This window comes from Rhagoletis pomonella, unplaced genomic scaffold (genome assembly GCF_013731165.1).
Source record: "Rhagoletis pomonella isolate Grant_MI unplaced genomic scaffold, Rhpom_1.0 Rhpom_scaffold_02782, whole genome shotgun sequence".
Lineage (NCBI taxonomy): Eukaryota > Metazoa > Arthropoda > Insecta > Diptera > Tephritidae > Rhagoletis > Rhagoletis pomonella.
Genome location: NW_023461335.1, coordinates 4,977 through 26,808, shown reverse-complemented (window position 1 = coordinate 26,808; position 21,832 = coordinate 4,977). Strand labels below are relative to the sequence as shown.

General features: G+C 36.4%; 1 protein-coding gene and 1 pseudogene across 1 annotated transcript; one reads left to right on the top strand and one right to left on the bottom strand.

The window, feature by feature from the left end:
- Positions 1–12,483: 12,483 nt before the first annotated feature.
- LOC118753719 lies at positions 12,484–14,231 on the top strand (annotated as a pseudogene).
- Positions 14,232–16,940: 2,709 nt separating this feature from the next.
- Positions 16,941–18,551, bottom strand: LOC118753718 (histidine-rich protein PFHRP-II-like; the record flags this gene model as incomplete). The annotated part of the gene is given in 1 exon segment (XM_036488585.1): positions 16,941–18,551. A coding segment is annotated over 1 exon segment (1,152 nt), but the record flags the coding sequence as incomplete, so codon positions are not given.
- Between the last annotated feature and the right edge of the window lie 3,281 nt (positions 18,552–21,832).

Sequence of the window (21,832 nt, the reverse complement as noted above, 5' to 3'; positions counted from 1 at the left end):
AGTGGTTAAATACCTCCGACACAACCCGTAATGGCAGGTAGAAAGTTCATAGGGAAAAGTTACGGCATATAGAGGGCGAACCTCTCAACTAATCGAAGAGCCAGCATTAAACTGCTGCATCTGGACATTACTAGACTTAGAAACGAACTTCTTAGTGGTACAAGACAAAAAAGGTGGGTAGGTTAACACCAACCAAGACAAACAGTGGAATAACATGAACAGTAACAGACGTAGAGCTTAGTGCTCAAACCGCCTCCCGACGAAATACTTAACGGTGGTACCAGGAGGATCGGTACATAGACGGTAGGAGGTTTAGTGGGATAAAGTCTCACACTGACGGGGTTAGGCTTTCGATGCTTCCTCCTCTGGAAAAAAAATAAAAAAGATTCATATGTGACTACTCTCAGGCAAAGCTAAGTATACATAACTGGGCTATTATGCAGATATTTTGTTTGGCAAACTGCGTGCAATTGTTGTTGCAGCAAACTCGGAGAGAACGAGTTTTGTTTAAAACCCTCTTCTGGTGACAAAATCAAAGCTTTTTTATAAGTTTTTAATCGACTAGGTAATCGTTTCAAAAGTTCTGGGATTAGGGTGATTAAAAATTGTTAACAGTCTTTTAATATGCTTGTTAAAGAGAGACATAACTATTATAAGAGAAAAGAATAAAAGCCTATCAATAATCATTTTATTAAGATAAATATTTTTTGAGTCATCTATAGTTATTATTCAAAGACTTATATTATAAAAGTCCTTTCATAATAATTATCAGAGAGATACATATTTTTAAGTCTTCAAAGAGTTTTATTTTAAGACTTATATTATAAAAGTTTTTATAATAATTATCATTGAGATAAATATTTTTAAGTCTTAAAAAACTTTTATTTTGAGACCTATATTATAAAACTATTTTCATAATAATTAAAGGCGCGAAAAAAGTTTTTAAGTCTTAAAGGACGGGGCTTGTTCAGCAGCATTTAAGGATTAGTTCGGGACCAGTTCTGGGATAGGTGGGGAGCAGTTTGGGACCAGTTGGGGCTTGGTTCGGGGCCCGTTCGGGACTGTATACAATATTTTTTAATTTTTTACGTTTTGCAGAAAGAACCAAAATGAAATTATCACTAAAACAATTTATCGATTTACATTTATAAATAAACAAGTAATTTTTTAGCAAAAAAAAAACTGACTTCAATTCTCATGTAAAACTAAGATTACCGTTCATTTTTTCATGATCCAATAATCGGATCTAAATCTCCTTTTTTGAAGTAGGTTAAAAATAATGAAAAATTACGATTTTGGTGTAAAGACGAAGTCGCATTTTAAAATTTGCATGCAATTAAGGTAACTAACAAATTTGAATTTTAACTCCTCAATAAGTTCCTAATAAACTTTATGCAATATTGTAAGGCTTGGTACAACCCAATTGTTAAAATTACAAGTAATTTTAAGCCAAAAACACAACCGACATCAATTCTCATACACGAATTTAGAAGTACCGTTAATTTCTTCATGATCCAATGATCGGATCTAAACCAAATTAGCATGTGACCTCTCCTGAGGCACCAGAAAAAGAATTATCGAAACCGGTTAATGTGGTCCACAGATATGCATAAAAAAAATATTCCGACGAATTGATAACCTCCTCTCTCTTCTGAAGTCTTTTGAATCTTATATTGTTGTACTTGATTATTTTTATAAATAGAGATTATATCTTACCTTTTTATTCAACTTCTGGTCCTTTTACCTAAGCCTTTATTCGATGGCTTAACAAAGCGATTGAAATAAATTACGATTAAAAATAATTAAAATGCCCATAACTTCATTGAAGGTAAGATATAATCTCTATATACTCTACGATGATCAGGTATAATTTTACCATGATGTATATGGTCGATTCGACAGGAAAGTAAACCAGTCCGGTTTTTTTCTTTCTTTCAAATATTGTACATATTGGTGAGTATTGGTATTCAATATATTTGTCGGCTGCTTCTGACACTAATTCTTATCATTTTGTCGAAAGATTTTTCACGAACCTAAAAACAATTTTCAATACTAAAACAATTATTCTGGATGATAAAGTTCTGAACGATAGAAAATAAATTAGTTCAACAGGATACGTTCCAAGTTAGCGAAAAAGATGTTTAGAACTCCTATTAAGTCGTAATGAAATGTACCGCAAATGTCAATTGTAACGTAGCCAGTGGAAAACTAAAAAAGTTGTTTTTCGGATAAAGTTCTGAACGATAGAAAATAAATTAGTTCAACAGGATACGTTCCAAGTTAGCGAAAAAGATGTTTAGAACTCCTATTAAGTCGTAATGAAATGTACCGCAAATGTCAACTGTAACGTAGCCAGTGGAAAACTAAAAAGGTGGGTTTCGGATACTTAAGTATCCTTTCCAAAAGGATATTTAACATGTTTTCTTAATATTGTTGACAACCTACGTATGCCATATGGTAAAAAAAGAAATCGTAGCTGACTTCATTGCACAAGTACCTAATAAATAAGTGTAATGTGGTCAGTGTTTTCTTTTCATTATTTCATTATAAGTGTCCCGGTTTTCGATTTGATTACACAAGTTTGAATAAAAGTTCAAAAATCAGTATACTAAGAGAAAAAACGCGCTGTAATATTCAGAAGAATTTTATGAATTTACTGGGGGAAATAACGCATAGTAAACATAAATATTTTTTATTTGATTATCGTTTTAAAATGTTCGTATTTAAAAATGATACTTTCATACCACGCGTGTATGGTGTTGATTCAAACTCAACATTTGAATGCACACTTACATGTCTGGCTGTAGCTGAGTGCGCGAAGATGCTTGCCACAATTTGCTAATTTCCAGACGGTCAGGGTTCAATTCAAATCCCATTACAGGCAGCATGGAATTTAAATATTTTTTTTTTTTAACTTGATTATGAAAAATCAATCGGTAACAGTGTTGCCGCGAAACGTTTTTACTGGTAGCTAAATTGCAGCTAAAAAAGGGCTAAAAAAGAGCTAAAAATCGTCGTTGTGGCTAAAAATGGTAGCTAAATTTTTTTACCTTCATCTTATATATAACAAGTAAGAAAGTCTAAGTTCGGGCGGAGCCGAACATTAAATACCCGGCGCAAGTATTAAATATATGTTTTCCACCTTTCCGAAAGCTACCGCTTCATGATAAGCCGGCGTGTATAAATTTTAAGTAAACTAGCGTCCTTAAATTTCAAAATATTGAAATTTCAAGCATTTCTGAAATTTACCGTTATATGAAAAGCGGCCGTAATTTTAGTCCGATTTCAACAATTTTCAATGGTTTACTTTTATGTGGCAAGCACAATAACCATACCGAGGTTGGTACAAATTGCATTTTCCAAAATTTTATCATAAACGTATTTCCTGGCAAAGAATTGTTGCAACCATCATTTTGAATAAATTAGCTTTAATATTTACTGATTTATCGAGGATTTCGTATTTCTCGAAATTACCGTTATATGGGATGTGGGCGCGGCTATTGTCTGATTTTAGAAATTTTCGTTCATTTCATATGTTATACCAAGCCAATAACTGTTTGGAAGAAATTGTTGCAGCGGTTACCCAGATATACACATGTAACTATAAGTGGACGGTGCTACGCCCATTTTCAAAAAAATGTTAATATTCTTATTTTTCGTCTAAAATTTATTATAAATATCAATTTTGAGTGAATTATCTTCAGTAGTTACTAAAATATCGCAGTTTTTGTATATCTGAAAATTACCGTTATATGGGAGGTAGGCGTGGTTATTGTCCGATTTTGCCCATTTTCAATACCATCCGTCCTACGCCCGAAAGAAGTACACGTACTAAGTTTCGTTAAGATATCTTAATTTTTACTCGAGTTATCGTGTGCACAGACGGACGGACAGACGGACGGGCGGACGGACGGACGGACGGACAGACGGACGGACGGACAGACGGACGGACGGACAGCCAGTCACCGCTTAATCGATTTCTCTTTTCATTCTGATCATTTATGTATACATTTGTCTATATCTATCTCGATTCGTTTTGCCTGTTACAAACAACCGTTATGTGAACAAAGTTATAATACCCTTGTGCACAAGTGCGCTCGGGTATAAAAATAAGTGCACGTTTTTGGTGTGACAATATAACTTAAGAACGGCTTCACCGAAGTCAACCAAATTTATGCGGCATATTCGGGCCATCATGCAGATATTTTATGTGGAGTTTGCCCTAATTTGGAAAAGGGGCGTGGCATATGTATGTATCTTATGTATACAAATAAGTACACGTTTTTGGTGTGAGCTTATAACTTGAGAACGGCTTCACCGAATTCAACCAAATTTATACGGCATATTTAGGCTATCATGCAGATGGTTTATGTGAAGTTTTCGCGAATTCGTAAAAGGGGGTGTGGCACCTTCTATACTAACTAAAAATTATTTTGTTGTATTCTCTTGAAATATTTGTGGTAGAGTACTGGAAGTTGGTATAGAGGTATAACAAATAATTCCATACTCATGGATAAAAATGGGCGGTATTGGAAAAGAGGGCGTGGCGCCTCCCATCTTATATATAAAGAATAAGTGCAAGATTTCAACCAAATTTATACGGCATAGTCGGGCTATTATGCAGATTGTTTGTGTTAGGTCTCCCCGAATTCGGAAAAGGGGTCGTGGCACCACCCATACTAACAAAAATTTTCATCTGGTATATCTCTTGCAATATTTGTGGTAGATTACTGGAATTGGTAGCTATACGTGGCTTGTGCAAGATTTGGCTTTCCAAATTTTTTATTTATTCATACCCAAGATGGAAAAACAAAAAATGTTGTGTATCCAAATGTGTTGGATTATGATTTAAAATAAAGAATCGAAAATTTTGAAATAAAACAAATGATAAATTTTCATATAGAAAAATTCCAGGACTTTTCATTCGTTTTTCAATATTTGGTGTAGAGAAGCACACCGGGGTACTGCTAGTATAAATATATAAGTACACACGCAAACATTTTCTATAATTACTGGTATAGAAAAACAATGAACTCTGAAAAGAATTAATATTTTATTCAACAAAAAAACTTTTTGTGTAACACATAAAGCATATTAAGGGCCGCCAACTTACCTATTTTAAAGTATAGTTAAATCGTTAATGGATAAGATAACGGCCCAGAAACGTAAGGAACATACATAGACATATGTTTACTTGCCTTAAAGGAAAGGCGTTCGCTTTATGAGCGAAGAGTTAAATTCATGAAAATCATAAAAAAAAATTTTTATGTCAATGATGAATAATGTCAATGATGAAATGAAAAGGGCTAAAAAAAGGGGCTAGGGGCAATTTCAAATTTTTGTGGCCAAAAAAAGAATTTGGTAGCCAAATTTAGCCACCAAAGGGCTAAAACGGCAACACTGATCGGTTAGTGCAAAACGCTTCATTTTAATATGGGCGCATTTGAATTGAATATTTCTATACTAAATACTAAAATTTGTATACATACTTAAATGTATTACGAGTTGGGTTGGTGCTCTTTCATATGCGCATTTCTTAATTGTAAACAGCGTCCGGAATTTGCTCCGATCGGAGTAGATTTACTCCGATATCTTTTTTAAATTTAAAATCTGCTCCCTACTCTACTTGACCTAAAATATGCGATTTTATTTAACTTTTTTCCATTCGCATTAGGAATATAATACAAAATAATTAACTTTCAAAGTTTTTGTTTAATAACTTCTGTGGCACCAAGATTTTGTCGCTTTTACATTTACAGTTTTTACCAGAAAAGCGATCCCGTACTTTTTGGTTTTTCTCTCTTTCACTGAGAGCAATTTTGCTTTTTGACGGTTTAACAGGTTTTATTCAGAAAAGTTGAGGAACGAAACAAATTTTTTCTTATACTATTTAATTAAGGAATGTTAATCTGCTCCGAACATTTCGTTTTTACTCCGATTTACTCCCGAATCGAGTTACAGCAGTCCGAACGCTAATTCGAAACTTCTTTCTGTCAGTGCACCTGTTTCATTTTTGAAATAGTTATATCTCCAGATAGTTGAACTTTGCACCAGCAATAATTGATGACAATGGATCACAAATTTTAGTCTGGCTTTTGTTCTCCAGATGCCACTATCCAATTTCTATGTAGAATTGCTAGGTGATTCCGAAATCGGGTTATTTTTTTTCTATGGATACGTTTCCGAGATATTTAGAATTTTATGTTATTCAGCTTAAAGCAAAAGTTGGTGCCTTTTAATCACATATATCTTACGAAATATAAAATACGGCAAATGAAGGCTAATGAAATTCTCCATAAAACATTTATACATCTCTTTCCGATAGGACTGATAGTTTCTGACAAATATGAAAAAATGAAAAAAAAACTTTAACAGAAGAAAAATTAAAATAATAACAGGTTCTGTGCCAAATTTTTGCACTTGTATTAAAGCCTGTTTTGGTACAAAGAGAAAATCAATGGATAAATACGAAATAATGAGTGGTCTCATGAAAAGGCGCAAAATTTTTTTTTATGAAATACGAGTAGAAAATCGTGTTACTCGGATGTACGTGGCGTATGAGTAACTTTCTTTCCTGCACATATTTCATACAAAAAATCTTTGCGTATATTCATTTGATCATTCATTATTTTTTATTTATCCATCAATTTTCTTCATTAGTAATTTGATTTTTTTTTGTGTATCAGATCAGGCTTTAGTACAAATGCAAAAAATTACATTTTATTGATTATTTTTCGTTTTTTCATTAAAAATTAAAAAAAATCTGGAATGACTAATTAATTTTTCAGAAACTATAAGCCCTATCGGAAAGTGACGTATATACGGTTTATGGAGAATTTCATTAGCTTTAAGTATCCCCTTTTAAGTTGTTTAAATTGGTTTGTAAGATATAGGTGATTAAGTGGAACCACTTTTTGTTTTAAGCTGGATAACGGTAAATTGCAAATATGTCGAAAACGTAACCATAGAAAAAGAATTAACTCGATTTTCGGAATCACCAAACAATTCTACATAGAAATTGGATAGTGTACATGAGCTGTGAAAGCAAACCAAGGATATATGGGACGCTATACCTCCAGAATTTTTACAGAGGTACAAATAAGGTATGCCAAATAGTATCCAATTGTGTTAACAATTCTTTTTTTCGTGAAAATTGTCAAAAAGTTATAAAAAAATATATAAGTGCAAAACTGTAACATACAGGGTTCGTATTTGCACACACATGCTCTGCTCACACACACGCCAGAAACACATTCAACTTGCACTCACTGCTCATATACATGTGTGTGCATAAGTGGAAAACAAACTCTACTCACAGAAAAGTGTGTGCTGTTTGTTATTAAGCACATGCACATGTGTGTGAGCCGATTTTTGTACAAATTTCAGCCCATGCACATGCACATAATATATTCTTAAAAGAATTTGTTTATTAAACGTTATTTTTTGAAAGACAATTCAATAAAAAGTGAGATGTTGTTTGTTTTTTATATGACAGAAAACATATTAAAAAATTATTTTAAGATTTGAGTTAGAATTCGAAGTGTATAAGTTTCTCTACGCATAGCACACACATGTGCGTGTGTTTTACATTAATAAAAAGAAAGTACCCTGCAAACCATTTTTTCAGAGTATTCTGCATTGTAAAGAAATTTTAAAGAATTCGTTAAGATTTAATTCGATTTTTTGCCGAATTTTCTAAAATGAAATAAATTACGCACACTTCCATTCTTTTAAGAAATTTCGGAAGAAAATCTGTGAAGCAACGAAAATAATGCTGCTATGTGAAGAATATCTTTCAGAATTTTTCCAGAATTTTCGTTATTTTTCGTACAGAAATTTCTTTACGAGTTCGTGTCAACCACTGCATATAATTTTCTTTGAAGGTTCGGAAAAAAATCGTTACAGAAATCAGATACTCCTAAAGATTTCGTTAAGATTTCGGGAACTTTGGTTTGCAGGGTACACACATGTGCCCGTGCTTTTTACCAAACGGCACACACATGTGATGTGAGCAAATTTTTAATTTTTTATATGCACAGCACACGTGTGTGAGCTTAAAATGTTAGGATGTGCTGCACATGTGTGTGCAAATACGAACCCTGGTAACATATGCCTTAATTTACATTTTTGTCTGCTGGTTTTTTATTGTTGTTGGATTCACTTCAATTCGTTATGAGAGGGGAAGTACAGGTGTACCAATAAGAATATACAAAATGTCGCTAGAACTTGGAAAGATAGCGGCGGCTGATATAAAAAGCGTTACACCATGTTACAGTTTTGCTCGTCACTGTACGTATTCACTGCCACCATTGTTATTAGGTTAGTTTGTTAAATTTTCCTTCCTCTTTGTCTTTATATTTAGGTTTCTGTACTTCTATTCTAATCTTTGCCTTTATCCCTTTATTCTTCTACATATTCAACTTTACCATGATTCAATAATACAAGGTTAGATAATTATTGACAGCCGCGGTTTGACACTCCCTTACAAAAGGTTGCATTTACGAAGGACAGAGAAAGTAGAAGAATGCAATCTCTTGTTACGAAAATGGTAGTAGAGAAGTACGCAAGGTAGGCAATTAGTAGTGAAATTATCTTTGTAAATTCTAATGTATTTGCAGGAAATCTGGCATTTTAAATGAAATATTGAATGAAACATTAATATATTTACGTGAATTACGTAATCTATGTGCTATTTAGCTGTACAAAAACTGCAAAAGGACTCAAAATTAAAATAAGGCTACTATGAGAATTATATAAACATCCAATTTAAAAACTATTTATGTTTTCATCAGTTAAATGTGCTTCATATGCATATACAAATAAACATGCTGCACAAAAGCTTATACTTCTATTTCACAGCAAAGCTACACTTTCTCCAGGTAAATTTGCAAACAAGCAACACGGTGCCACTGCTAAGGGAGCGGTGCGAGAGAGACAACTGTCAGTTTATAGAACCTTGTATTATTGAGTCATGCAACTTTACCTTCTTCCTTGCATGAATCTTCATCTGCTGCTTAGCAGATTTCTTCAATTCAGTATCAATATTAAAGCAAACATTTAGGAGGCCTTTTCGCCCCAAACCATAATTTTTTCGTTTTATGTTAAACCAATTGTCTGCACATCAGCATCAAAATACCTTTCTAATGATACATAATTGTTTATACCTTAGAAGTATAGTTTAGCCGTAAAAGTGGTGTAAAGCAAACATCATTGCCTATTTATATAATTGATGTCTAAGGAGCAATCCTTCATAAAAGTTAATTATTGTATTTCTTCAGTGTATTTTAAAAATATTATTTCTAAAGTAAATTTTGGTATATAAATAAAATATAGTTCATTTTAACATGAGTGTACATTTTATTATACACAAGAGCCAATAAATTTTTTTTTATTTCTGACTTTTTGAATAGCAATAATGAGATCATTCCTATTTTCAGTGTTTAAATGTCAAAGAATTCTATACATTTCATTTTAAAATTGCTTTTAATTTGAAGTTCACTTTCAAAAATTTTAATTATAAGCCGGTTTCTCTCTTTGCGCCAGGAAACAAACCTTATTCTTAAGATATCATACTGTGAGAAAGTATCGCTTTTTAAGGAGTTCATCTATATTTCCTCATGGCTGAACCCTTCGGAGGGCGCGCCGCGGCAAATTAGCCGCAAAAATTGTAATTTGTGGTTTTCAAATACAAATTTTAGTAGCCGGCCACTGCAACTTAGTGACTTTGTAAGTTTTGAGATGCAGAATGGTTCACAGTTAGATGTTACTCTCTGCGTTATATAGTTTAGTTGTAATTTGTATTTGAAAGTTGGTGCCTCATATATGTGGCTGAGTTGTCGCGTCGTGCCCTTCCGTGTACCAAAAAAATTTGAATTGAACTCGCAAAATTTTTTTAAGTTGGAAAAGTGAGTTTGTGATAAGGGTCTAAATCAAAATTGTTATTTTTTAAGTATTTTGTCATGTGTAATTTTAAAATTATACTTAAAATTGTACTTTGCGTACACATTGTAACTATTATGATATTCATTTTCTTAGGTTTTAGAGAAAAAGGATGTTTTTAAATGTTGTATTTTAGAACGAATTTCCGTCATCCCTTGTCAAATTTGGTTTGTTGTTAAACTTATATAGAAGCGAACCATCTACGCAACAGAAATTGATACAAGGAATATGTACCAGGAATAATAAGACAAAAATTTGTTGTGCATATTAATTGTAACAAAAATGTTTACAGAAAACATTGCAAGCATATTTCACAATGTGTAGAATGTACCAACACCACTGTTGATGACGCATAAAAACGGCATTCACAGGGACGCAGTCTCGAGTTATGCAGACTCAAGACCTGTGAATGCCGTTCTGGTCACACAAACACCGGACATTGACGCGACGGAGCTCCATCTGCCTCGGGAGACCAGGACATCAGGAGTAGGTTAAATGCGGATGTGCCGAACGAGTGTCCGGCATGAGGAGAGACCCCTCACGACTCGAAACATCTCTTCGCATGCCCGGAAAACCCCACAACCCTAACGGCGTCGTCCCTATGGACCGACCCCATGGAGGCTGCACGCTTCTTGGGGCTGCCGTTAGTGGAACTCGACGACAACGGCTGAGATATCAGCCGATCTGGGCGGGGTTGTTGTAGCCGCTACAACAACAATTACAACGCATACAAATTTAAAAAATAAATGCTTACAATATGTTTCAGTATAAACACAAATTATTCAAATATTTTATTTGAATGATTTTTCGACATAAATAAAAAAAAAATGCAGTCAACCTTTGAGATACACCTTGCGGCTAAATTGCCGCGGCGCGCCCTCTCGTTTAACTTTCAAAGCGCGCCCTCCGAAGGGTTAAATAATTTTTCAACTACGCAAAAACTGTGAAAACTATTAGCCCAGTTATGCATACTTAGCTTTGCATGAGAGTTGTCACATAAGAATCTGTTAAATGGGCTTTGCGTGTAAGCGGTTACTCAACGCATAGCACTTAACATGTTGGGTTTTGATTTTTACGTAAAAATGGTAAAGCAGTGCAAGTATGCATAACTGGGCTGTAAGAATTCGCTAAAAAGAGTATCTAACTCTATGTCCTGTATGCAAAACTATTTTACAAAGTCAGTAAATTGAGAAATAGGAGTTGTAAGTTATAGGCAAAAGCCATTCGAACATTGAAATTTATTGTTATTAAACTGAAAGTTATTTTCGAGATAACTAACAATACTCGACAAAAATGTAAGCCTTCATTTTAAATAATTTATGCTCCATAAAACGATTGATCTTTTTGTTGTATTTATTTCTTGGGCTTATCAAACATTATCTAAAACATGTCAACTACAATTAAATTATTTTCTTCTAATTTTTTGCAGTACAGTTTAAGGAAGTTCCAACGTTATGTAAAAACCGTAAGAAAATAATAAAGTATTTGGTTTGAATAGAAAATTCAGTACAAATCAGTACAAATTTTGAAAACCAGGACATTAGCGTACTGATTGAAGAAATGAATAAAATCAGTACAAGAGTTGAAAAATCAGTACTGTACTGATAAAATCAGTACTCTGAACATTTTTATATGAAATCATTGTACACTATTTTATATTGGTTGCAAACTCAGAAAAACTAATTGATGTATGTCGATATTACACTATTTTATTATTCACATTTTAAAGCTCCCTGTGAAAGTTAGCAGCAATATTACGAAGTAACCTACTCTAACGTTATTTTAATATTACAAGAATATCTTTGGGATTTTCTTAATAATAGTCCAAGTGCACTATACACTATTTGTAAACAATTTTAGTACCTACACTGTTATAAAAATTCGTTTTCCGCGAATAAGTTCGTGATCCAAAAAGATATTTAAGAAAACTAAAGATTTTTCTAATATATTAAAGAATTGTCTATCCAATGGTACGATTATCGAATAATAGTGTATGTGGCATTTACAATGTTTCTTTATACCAGCGACGATTTAATAAGCAATTGATTCATACTGTAGAAAAAATGCGTACGAATGTAACGGTGCCAGTCAAATAATCGACCAAATGTACACATATTTTTCTGTCAACTAATATTTGAAAAAAAACCGTCCGTAAACGACAAACGATATTCCATGATTTTACTTTATCTAATCTAATTATGGCTTGTCTTTGGAGAAATTTTTTACGCCCCGCTGTTGGTAAGTCACAATTTAAATTCTATAAAATTATTTTTAATTAAATTTTACTTAATTCCTACAAAGTTTCAAAGAGCCTATCCTTTCAAACTTCTCAATATGGAAAATATTTTAATATGCAAATGCGAGAATTTTCCGGATCTGGTAAGTAAATCATCTCCAAACGCTTTCACAAATCAGACTATTTTTCCTTAAGTAAATGACGATGCTCATGATGAAAGGAATGACCACGGGTGTGGGGTCGCACCACCGGTAGAGCCTGAATTTAAAAATGTGAAAGCAGAAAATAAAAATAAAGATGTGGAAGCGGGACTGCAAATGACTGAAAAAGAGGAGAACTCTTCAAACGATTTCAAAAACAAACAAAAAATAAAAGGAATACGTTCCAAACCCGGGGCCGTTGGACACATTTCTGCTATCATTGGACCAGTAGTGGATGTAATTTTCGAAAATAACGTCCCCGAAGTTATGAATGCAATGGTTGTACCAGAATATCCTGGCGGAAAATTAGTTTTAGAAGTATTGTACAGTATAGATGTATCAACAGACTGGAAAGGCTTTTCGCATTCTTTTAGGTGTTTCATCACCTTGGAGGCGGTATCGTTCGATCAGTCGCAATGGACAGCACAGAAGGACTGCATCGTGGCCAAAAGGTATTGGACACAGGATATCCCATAAGAGTTCCTGTGGGAAAAGCGTGCTTAGGACGTATCATGAATGTTGTTGGCGATCCAATTGATGAACGTGGTCCTATTCAGTCTGATTTTCATTCATTTATACATGCAGACCCACCGGAAATGATGGAGTTAAATGTAAATCCCACATTAATGGAAACCGGAATTAAGGTTAATCAATAACTCTTCAAACCTTAAAATTGTTTTTCTTTTTTTACTTAACATGTTTGTTCATCAAGGTTATTGATCTCTTGGCGCCATATGTAAAGGGAGGGAAAATCGGTTTGTTCGGAGGTGCTGGTGTAGGGAAGACAGTACTCATCATGGAGTTAATCAACAACGTCGCTAAGAAACATGGAGGGTATTCCGTTTTTGTAGGCGCTGGTGAGCGTACTCGAGAAGGTAACGACCTATACATGGAAATGATTGAGTCCAAGGTGATTTCAATAGAGGATGACAGTTCAAAAGTGGCTCTGGTATATGGACAAATGAATGAACCACCCGGAGCACGATCGCGTGTCGTATTAACTGGCCTTACCTTAGCCGAATATTTCCGCGACATGGATGGCCAAGACGTGCTGCTATTTATTGATAATATTTACCGTTTTACTCAGGCGGGTGCTGAAGTTTCTGCTTTACTGGGACGCATACCGTCCGCTGTTGGGTATCAACCAACCTTGGGTACAGACATGGGTGAGAAGCGACGCTCTTTCATAAAAAAATATTTGCGGACATCATCTTAACTTTACTAGGTTCCATGCAAGAACGTATTACTAGTACGAAGAACGGGTCTATTACTTCCGTACAAGCCGTGTATGTGCCAGCTGATGATCTCACTGATCCAGCACCCGCTGCTACCTTTGCACACTTGGATGCCACTACAGTATTGTCACGCGCTATTGCCGAGTTAGGAATTTACCCTGCAGTGGATCCTCTAGATTCGTCTTCACGGATAATGGATCCATCCATAGTAGGCGATGATCACTATAATGTAGCTAGAGGAGTACAAAAGACACTACAATCATATAAATCCCTACAGGTTCTTAAGGAATTTGTTTATTTGAGTTTGCTACTAAAGCCGTTTGTTATAGGATATCATTGCCATTCTTGGAATGGATGAACTCTCTGAAGATGATAAGTTAACTGTAGCTCGGGCACGCAAAATTCAACGTTTTCTATCACAACCATTCCAAGTCGCAGAAGTTTTTACGGGACATTCAGGGAAAATGGTATCCATTGCAAAAAACTGTAGAAGGTTTCAAACGCCTTCTCGATGGAGAGTTGGATGAATTGCCGGAAATTGCCTTTTATATGGTCGGGGATATAAATGATGCTATCGAAAAAGCCAAAAACTTGGCAATGACAATGTCCATGGAAAAATAAAAAGATGTAATTGGAATTCGGTTGTTTTGAGAGGCGAAAATTACCATAATCTTACCTTTATATAGAAAGGCAATAACTCATTATCTTTCCAAATTTGGCTTTGTGCAATGGTCGGTAGATTACTCATTAAAGGCCTAACAGAATTTAAAACAACCGCATACATCAATAAACTAGTGTTCGTATTTATTAAACGCAGGATTTTAAAGAAATTCCAACTTCAGAACTTTAGTTTTTTTATTCAGATTTTTGACTACTCTGTAAAAACATAAACATTTTAGATAGGGTATTTTTATATTAAGGCAACGATATGTACATACTAGGCATTCGATTACTCGAGTAAGTTCATTCGTTCCATTAATCAATTACTTGTGTAACCAAGATTTTGATTACTGAAAAGGACTATTATTCAAGTTACTTTGATTTGATTTGATTCCTAAAAAAATTAATTTTGTTCATTTGCTTTGGAAAATGCTTATTTTTTTTTAATTGTGTATATGAAAAAACTAATTCATTTTATGATACAAAAAAGGCGTTTCAAAAAAAAAAAAACTTTTTAATTAAAAAGCAGATTTTTTGACAGTAGCTCAATTGTGAAAAATTCGAAGCGCGTAGAGAGAGCAATTTATATCACAAATTTGGGATTATGAATCAAATAACTATGGTGCATTTACATGGTATGAAGCCATATGAACTGTGATACGCTAAAATAGAGGGACTACATGTTCCAATGAGGAATTCAATGATATCGAGTGGGATGCATATAATACATTTTTTCATATCAGAAATTATGGGGAGATACTGTAGTCATACTGTTGCGATACTGTTAAGCATATGAAATTATAGCAAGTTGGATTTCCATACATCTTCCCATAAAAAGTTTAATGGTGCATTTACATGGGATGAATCTGTTCATAAGCCGTATGAATTTTCCTATAAAAGAAGCACCAACTCTATGAAGAAATGAATGAAAGCGATATATATTTAACAATTTTGACTTATATACTTGGCAAGTATTTTTTTTTTCAAACAACAAACAAAAAAATTTCATTTTGTGCTAACTTCGAAACTAATAGCTTATTTTTTTGTTAAATGTGCTTTAAAATGGACCTACTACCAATAAAGCCTTGTGGATTGCAATTTTTCCATATTTGTAATGCTTCCATTTAAACATCTTTGTGGAAAAACAGTTTCTTGTTCGGAATTGCTTGTTTACGAAACATTTGGCATAAGTTGAAATCATAGGGATGCCGTTTTCTTCCGTTTCTCAATGGATTTTATAATTGAAAAGGCACCTAAATACGTATGCAATACTTCGACATATCGTCGTTTAAAGTACAAAACCGCGCATCAAAAAAATTCAAAACCTCGTATGTGAGGTTGCATAAATTGTATAGGAGAGAGTAAAACATGTCCTAATTAAAAACGGTTCTCTCTTTTAAACTTAATTATAGAGTCCGACCGATTCCAATTTTTTTTTCAGGTACCGATGCCGATGCCGATTAATCGGCTTATGGGGAAGAATCGGCCGATACCGATGCCGATGCCGATTCCATAAAAAATTACAAATAAATGTATTAATTCATAAAATCAGTACATTTCACGGCGTTAAAAAAACAAAAGAAAGGAAATTATTGAATTAATTGGCTTGTTATGCAACATATAAAAAACAAAAAAGTTTTTTTCTAATAGCGGTTGCCCCTCTGCTGGTAATAGTTAACCGTCGAATGTATTCTGTCATGGAAACAGCTTCTCATAACAATACAATTGCCGTTCGGAGTCCTTTACTTTGTGTGACAAAATCAAGGCGCACGCCACATATCGGAGGAGAAGCTAGGCCAAAGACTAACATATTGTGTAAGCGCCAATCTGTATATCGTCGTTTAAAGTACAAACCTCGTAACTGACATTTGTGCCGAAAAAGATATTTGGTCACCGCAAGCTCCTGGCATCAAGCCTATAGCCATTCATAATAAAATATCGATACTTAGACATAAGGTGAAGAGATAATTAAGTTTACAAGAGAGAACCGTTTTTAATTAGGACATGTTTTACTCTCTCCTATATAATTTAGGCAACCTCACATACGAGCTTTTGAATTTTTTTGATGCGCGGTTTTGTACTTTAAATGACGATATGTAAAGGTATTGCATACATATTTTGGTGCCTTTTTAATTATAAAATCCATTGAGAAACGAAAGAAAACGGCATCCCTATGATTTCAAATTATGAAAAATAAGTTTTAAAAATAATTAATCAGCCTTATCATAAGCTTCGTTTACCCCGAACCGGGGAACCCATTAGGTTAGAGTTGCGCGTCGTGGCCATGGTCTGCTAGCTTAATGTACGTCAATATTCTAAACCATGCATATAATTTGCAGCAAAGCGAAACAAGATAAATGCGACCCTGTGCTGGCAGTTTTGTTGCTGAAACCGCTCACATATTCTCTCATTTCGCTCACGTCATTTTGCTTGTTGTCTCTTGTTATTGAATTTGACACAGCCTTTTGCTGCTTGCTATCTATGCAGGCTAGAACTTTGCAATGGGGTGTTTTGGTACTCTTGCAAAATTAGAATTGAATTTTGGCATTTCGAGAATACCCCTATGTGTTTTCACTAATTGTACGAAAAATAGCATTGAATTTGACATAGTGGAAACAAGTCTTTAGAAAAACAATCACACTTTTAGAAGAGCAATGAAACACATTAAAATTTGATGACCACTTTGTCCTCTGGATTAAACATCGTTTCTACTATTTATTTTTGTTTAATGGGAAAACGTTGACTAAGTTGACGATCCTTAAAGCCGTTTTTTTCTTCCCACAAATCAGCTTATCTGAAGAAATACATAAGTATATTCATATGTACATATTTGCTTAAATTAATTTTTGTGCATCTAGGCGAAAGTGTTATAGAACGTATACATAGAGGAAAAGAAAATTTATTCTAATACATTCCTGCAACCGATTAGTAATCAATTTTCTTGCATTGTGTACGTACTTTCCCGTTTCGATACTTCTTATACTGCTTACTTATATGTAATTCGTTTCTTGATAATGTTATTCCATTTATGTATGTATGTATATTCAATCCTTTCCGTTCCGATAATCCGCAGTGAGATAATAAGTATGTATGTGTTTAATTCGTTATTCTACGCGTAATTGTCAGAAATTAGTAATGGTGGGAGTTGTACTGGCCGTCATTTTCATGGCTGTAATAATCTTCTCGTCCCGGACCGTGACTTGCCGCGGCCAAAGCATTCAAGTGTGCTGCACGGGCATGTTGCACTTCCGGTGGCTCGATTGGTACGCCATTGTGAATGATTGGGATGTGGATAGGTCCTGGATGTTTGTAGCTGCCCGCATAACCACCGTCATATGGGCCATCCCATCGCCCGTCGTAGTGACGGCCTTCGTCGTGTGAACCACCATGACCCGCTCGTGCTGACGCTTCTACGACAGCGGCATAATGCGCTGCCTTAGCATGTTGCACTTCTGGCGTTTCTACCGGCACCCCATTGTGAATCACAGGAATGTGGTAACCATGTGCAGGTACTGCGTGACCAATAGAATGACCTGCACGAGCAGCAGCGTGTGCAGAATAATGCGCAGCTTTAGCATGAGCAACTTCTGGTGTGTCTACGGGCGCACCATGGGCATGTGCCGAATGACCTAAAGCTCTAGCATGCGCGGCAAAATGTTCAGCCTTGGCAGCCTGTACATCAGGAGTATCCACAGGGACTCCACCATGAGTCAACGGAATGTGGGACAAAGCGTTTTGGTGCGCATAGTTCCAAGAATGTCCGTATAGTGAACGCTTATACAAATGATGAACGTGCGGATCATGAGGATCTGGATGCGCAGCTGCGGCGGCGGCAGCAGCAGCATATGCAGCATAATGCTCAGCGCGAGCATGTTGCACTTCTGGAGTGTCTACAGGAACTCCGTCATGAGTCAAAACCGGAATGTGTTGTGGATAATGTTGGGCGTATGGCACGTAGGAGTGAGCAGCAGCGGCGTGAATGGCGGCAAAGTGAGTATCTTGAGGTAATGGAGACTTCGGCAAATTCGTTCCGATAGCATTAAAACCATGGTGTGGATCGGCAACATATGAAAGCGACTGTATGTGTCCGCTGCCATCAACGTAAGAGTAGGAACCACGGGTCACCCCATCGTGAGAACGGGTCTCTTGCTTCTGTGAGTTGGGATCAGCATATCCATATGAGTAGGTATGTGCATGAGGGTCTAGTTGTTGAAATTGTGTTGAAACTGCACCGTGCAGGGATGCGGTGCATGAAGATACCAGCAACGCTGCTAAAATTAGCTGAAAGTATTGCAAAAGAAGATAAATTAAGTGAAATGGCATTGCAATTGATTAAATATATTTATTTTTCGGAAATAAAGTTCAAACATACATAGTATATAATTGCGAACATAGTAGAGATGGGCGCGGGACTAAATATTTAATCCCGATCCCGCCCATCCCGAAATTCGATTTTTAAGTCCCGAACCCGCCCATCCCGACGTTTTTCAGAATTGTACACGGGTCCCGTGGGTCCCGAAATCTATCTCTAAAGCAGGCTACATTCGGACAACAAATTTAAACGATCAATTAAGATTTCAACGTGTGTGGCGTGGTTTGCAAACCGATCGAAGGTTAACAAAAATGTTCATGTCTTTCAAATTAATTTGAAATAATAAAAATAATAATGAAAGATCTGATATCTTCCGATTACTTTGTTTTGCTTAAAAAAAGTGCTTATTTCGAACATCGTTTTTAAGGAAGATTTTGTGAATTTTCGGGGGTTGCGGTTTTATCGGCAGTATCGGGAAATGATTTTGGTCCCGTCTCGCCCGCCATATTTTTACAGGTCTTCCCGATACCGTCCATCCCGGCCAATTTTAAATCAGTACCGTGGGTCCCACAGCTCGAAGGAGTGTTTTAAGAATTTTCCGAATATGGAGTCACAAGGGAATCTCACAGCAACACCTTGAATAAGAGTTTTCGCAGCGCACCGAATGTGGGGTGAAAAGGTCAAAATGTTTATTTTTGTTATCTTGTTTTTCTTTTCTTCGTATTAGGTCTGAAAGATGATAATGAAATTTTTAATCAAGGGGGTCGTCTCTTCCGAATCTTCCTGGAAATGACACGACTAAAAAAGCTGTTGACGTTCGGGCAGTTGCGAATGTATTTACTTACATAGATGTAAGCAATAACGCGTGGTAAATTACTTTTGGCTAACTTTAGGCACATTTAAAAGAAAATTTGCTGGTTCTGGCAAAGAATATAATAGACCGCACACGAAGTGGTGCCATAGTTCAAGGAAACGTCTTTTAAGAATGCATAGATAAAAAATATTTTTTTTTTTTCATATTTTTTTTCTTTTTTTACTGAATTCTGTATTCAATCATTGTATTTAATTTTAAGTTAAACAAAAAAAATCGAATACATACTTATACATTAGATTTTCAGCATTTTGAAAACCCGTAGAACCTTCTTTACGGTCTATTATCGAAGCACTCCCAAAACACTCCATTAACGATCAAATTACCATTTCTATGAAAAAGTTATGAACGACTTCCAAAGTCATACCCATACATAAAACTGAAGTGACTAATGCATGAGATTCGATACGGGGTATATATGTAGTACAATAAATAAAATTATAGTTTAAAAAACTAAAAAATCGCTTTTATTACAATGTGACCTTAAAAGTGCAATGGGGTATAGTCGTTGTGTTAGGTGTGCAATTACAGTTGTATGGCTATACTCAATCCCGACTCTTGCGTCCTCGTTCGCGCACTCTGGGCAACGTGAGCACCCCATGTGCGAGATGCGGTAACCAATCCGAGTGGGGCCTTGGGTCACGGCAGAAAGAGAGGGAGCTTCGGTGTGGCCATTCCGACTTTTTCGGTTTAAGGGCTCACTGAAGTCTGCAGCGTCTGTTCGCCAGTAGGTGCGGCTGCAAGCGGGTGTCTGGCTTGGAGCAAGTGGCTCGCTATATAAACGTGTATTTGGTTGCGAAATCACCCCCGTCCCAGCAATGGGTTGTGCACTGGGTTTGGGACCCGCCGCGTAAAAACCCCTAACGACCATGGCAAACGTTTAAAGGACTACGATTTGAAGGCACGCACCAGGAATGTCCGGACCCTTAATGGGGAAGGTGCCTCTGCCCGGCTGGTTGATGTTCTCGTAAGAACAAAAGCTGACATCACTGCCATCCAAGAAATGCGTTGGACGGGGCAAGGCAAACAATGTCTGGGGCCTCGTGACGTATACTACAGCGGCCATATAAAGGACCGCAAATTCGGTGCTGGATTTGTGGTGGGAGAGAGACTCCGAGTACTGTCGTTCACCCCGGAGGACAAACGTCTAGCCATAGTTCGCATCAAAGCGAGATTCTTCATGAGACGGAAGAGAAGGATGAGGTATCAAAGGAACTCTTCTATGAGCGCTTGGAGCGCACGTACGAGCGCTACGCCCGCGACGATATCAAAATCGTGCTTGGCGACTTGAGTGCCAGGGTGGGCAAGAAAGGGATCTTTGGAACCACCGTCGGAAAATTTAGCCTCCACGACGAAATGTCCGACAACGGAACGAGGCTGATTTATTTCGCCGGGGCCCGAAACATGGTAGTATGCAGTACTAGGTTCAAGCATAAAAAGATTCATCAAGCTACGTGGCTGTCCCGGATCGAAAAACGAGAAACCAAATCGATCATGTTGTGATAGACGGAAGGCATGCTTACAGTGTTTTGGACGTACGTACACTCCGAGACCCAAACATCGACTCGGATCACTATCTTGTTGCAGCCAAGATACGCACCCGCCTCTGTGCAGCAAAAAATATGCGCCCAAATATGCAAGGAAAGCTTATCGCTATGTGAGACCGCTATAGGGATCTGAAGAGGGAAGCGAGACGTATTTCCCGCAATAAGAAGAGAGAGACCGTAAGAACAACAATGGCGATCTAGTCACAGATGTTCAGAACGTACTTAAATTCTGGAGGGAACACTTTTCCAGCGTCTTGAATGGTAGCAGCACGGAAAGTTGTGGAGAAGAAGAACCCGAGCCCCCAGTCGATGATGACGGAGTCGATGTTCGAATATTAATAGGTACGAACAGCAATAACGCGGCTGAAAAACAACAAAGCTGCTGGAGCTGACAGCCTGCCAGGTGAGCTATTCAAGTACGGTGGCGAGGAGTTGATAAGGTGCATGCATCAACTCTTATGCAGAATATGGTCAGATAAACGCTTGACCGACGACTGGAATTGAAGTGTAATCTGCCCAATCCACAAGAAAGGCGCCACCGCCATTCGCGGCAACTACCGCGGGAGCAGCCTTCTAAGCATAGGTTACAAGGTGAAAGACTTAAGCCGGTGGTCAATGAACTGATTGGCCCTTATCAGTGTGTCAGTGTGGCTTTAGGCCTGGAAAATCCACCATAGACCAGGTATTCACAATTCGTCAAATCTGGGAAAAGACCCGCGAAAAAAAACCAACACTCAAACCCTATTAGTCGACTTTAAAGCCGGTTTCGACAGCACTAAAAGGAGTTGCCTATATGCCGCTATGTCTGAATTTGGCGTCCCCACCAAACTGA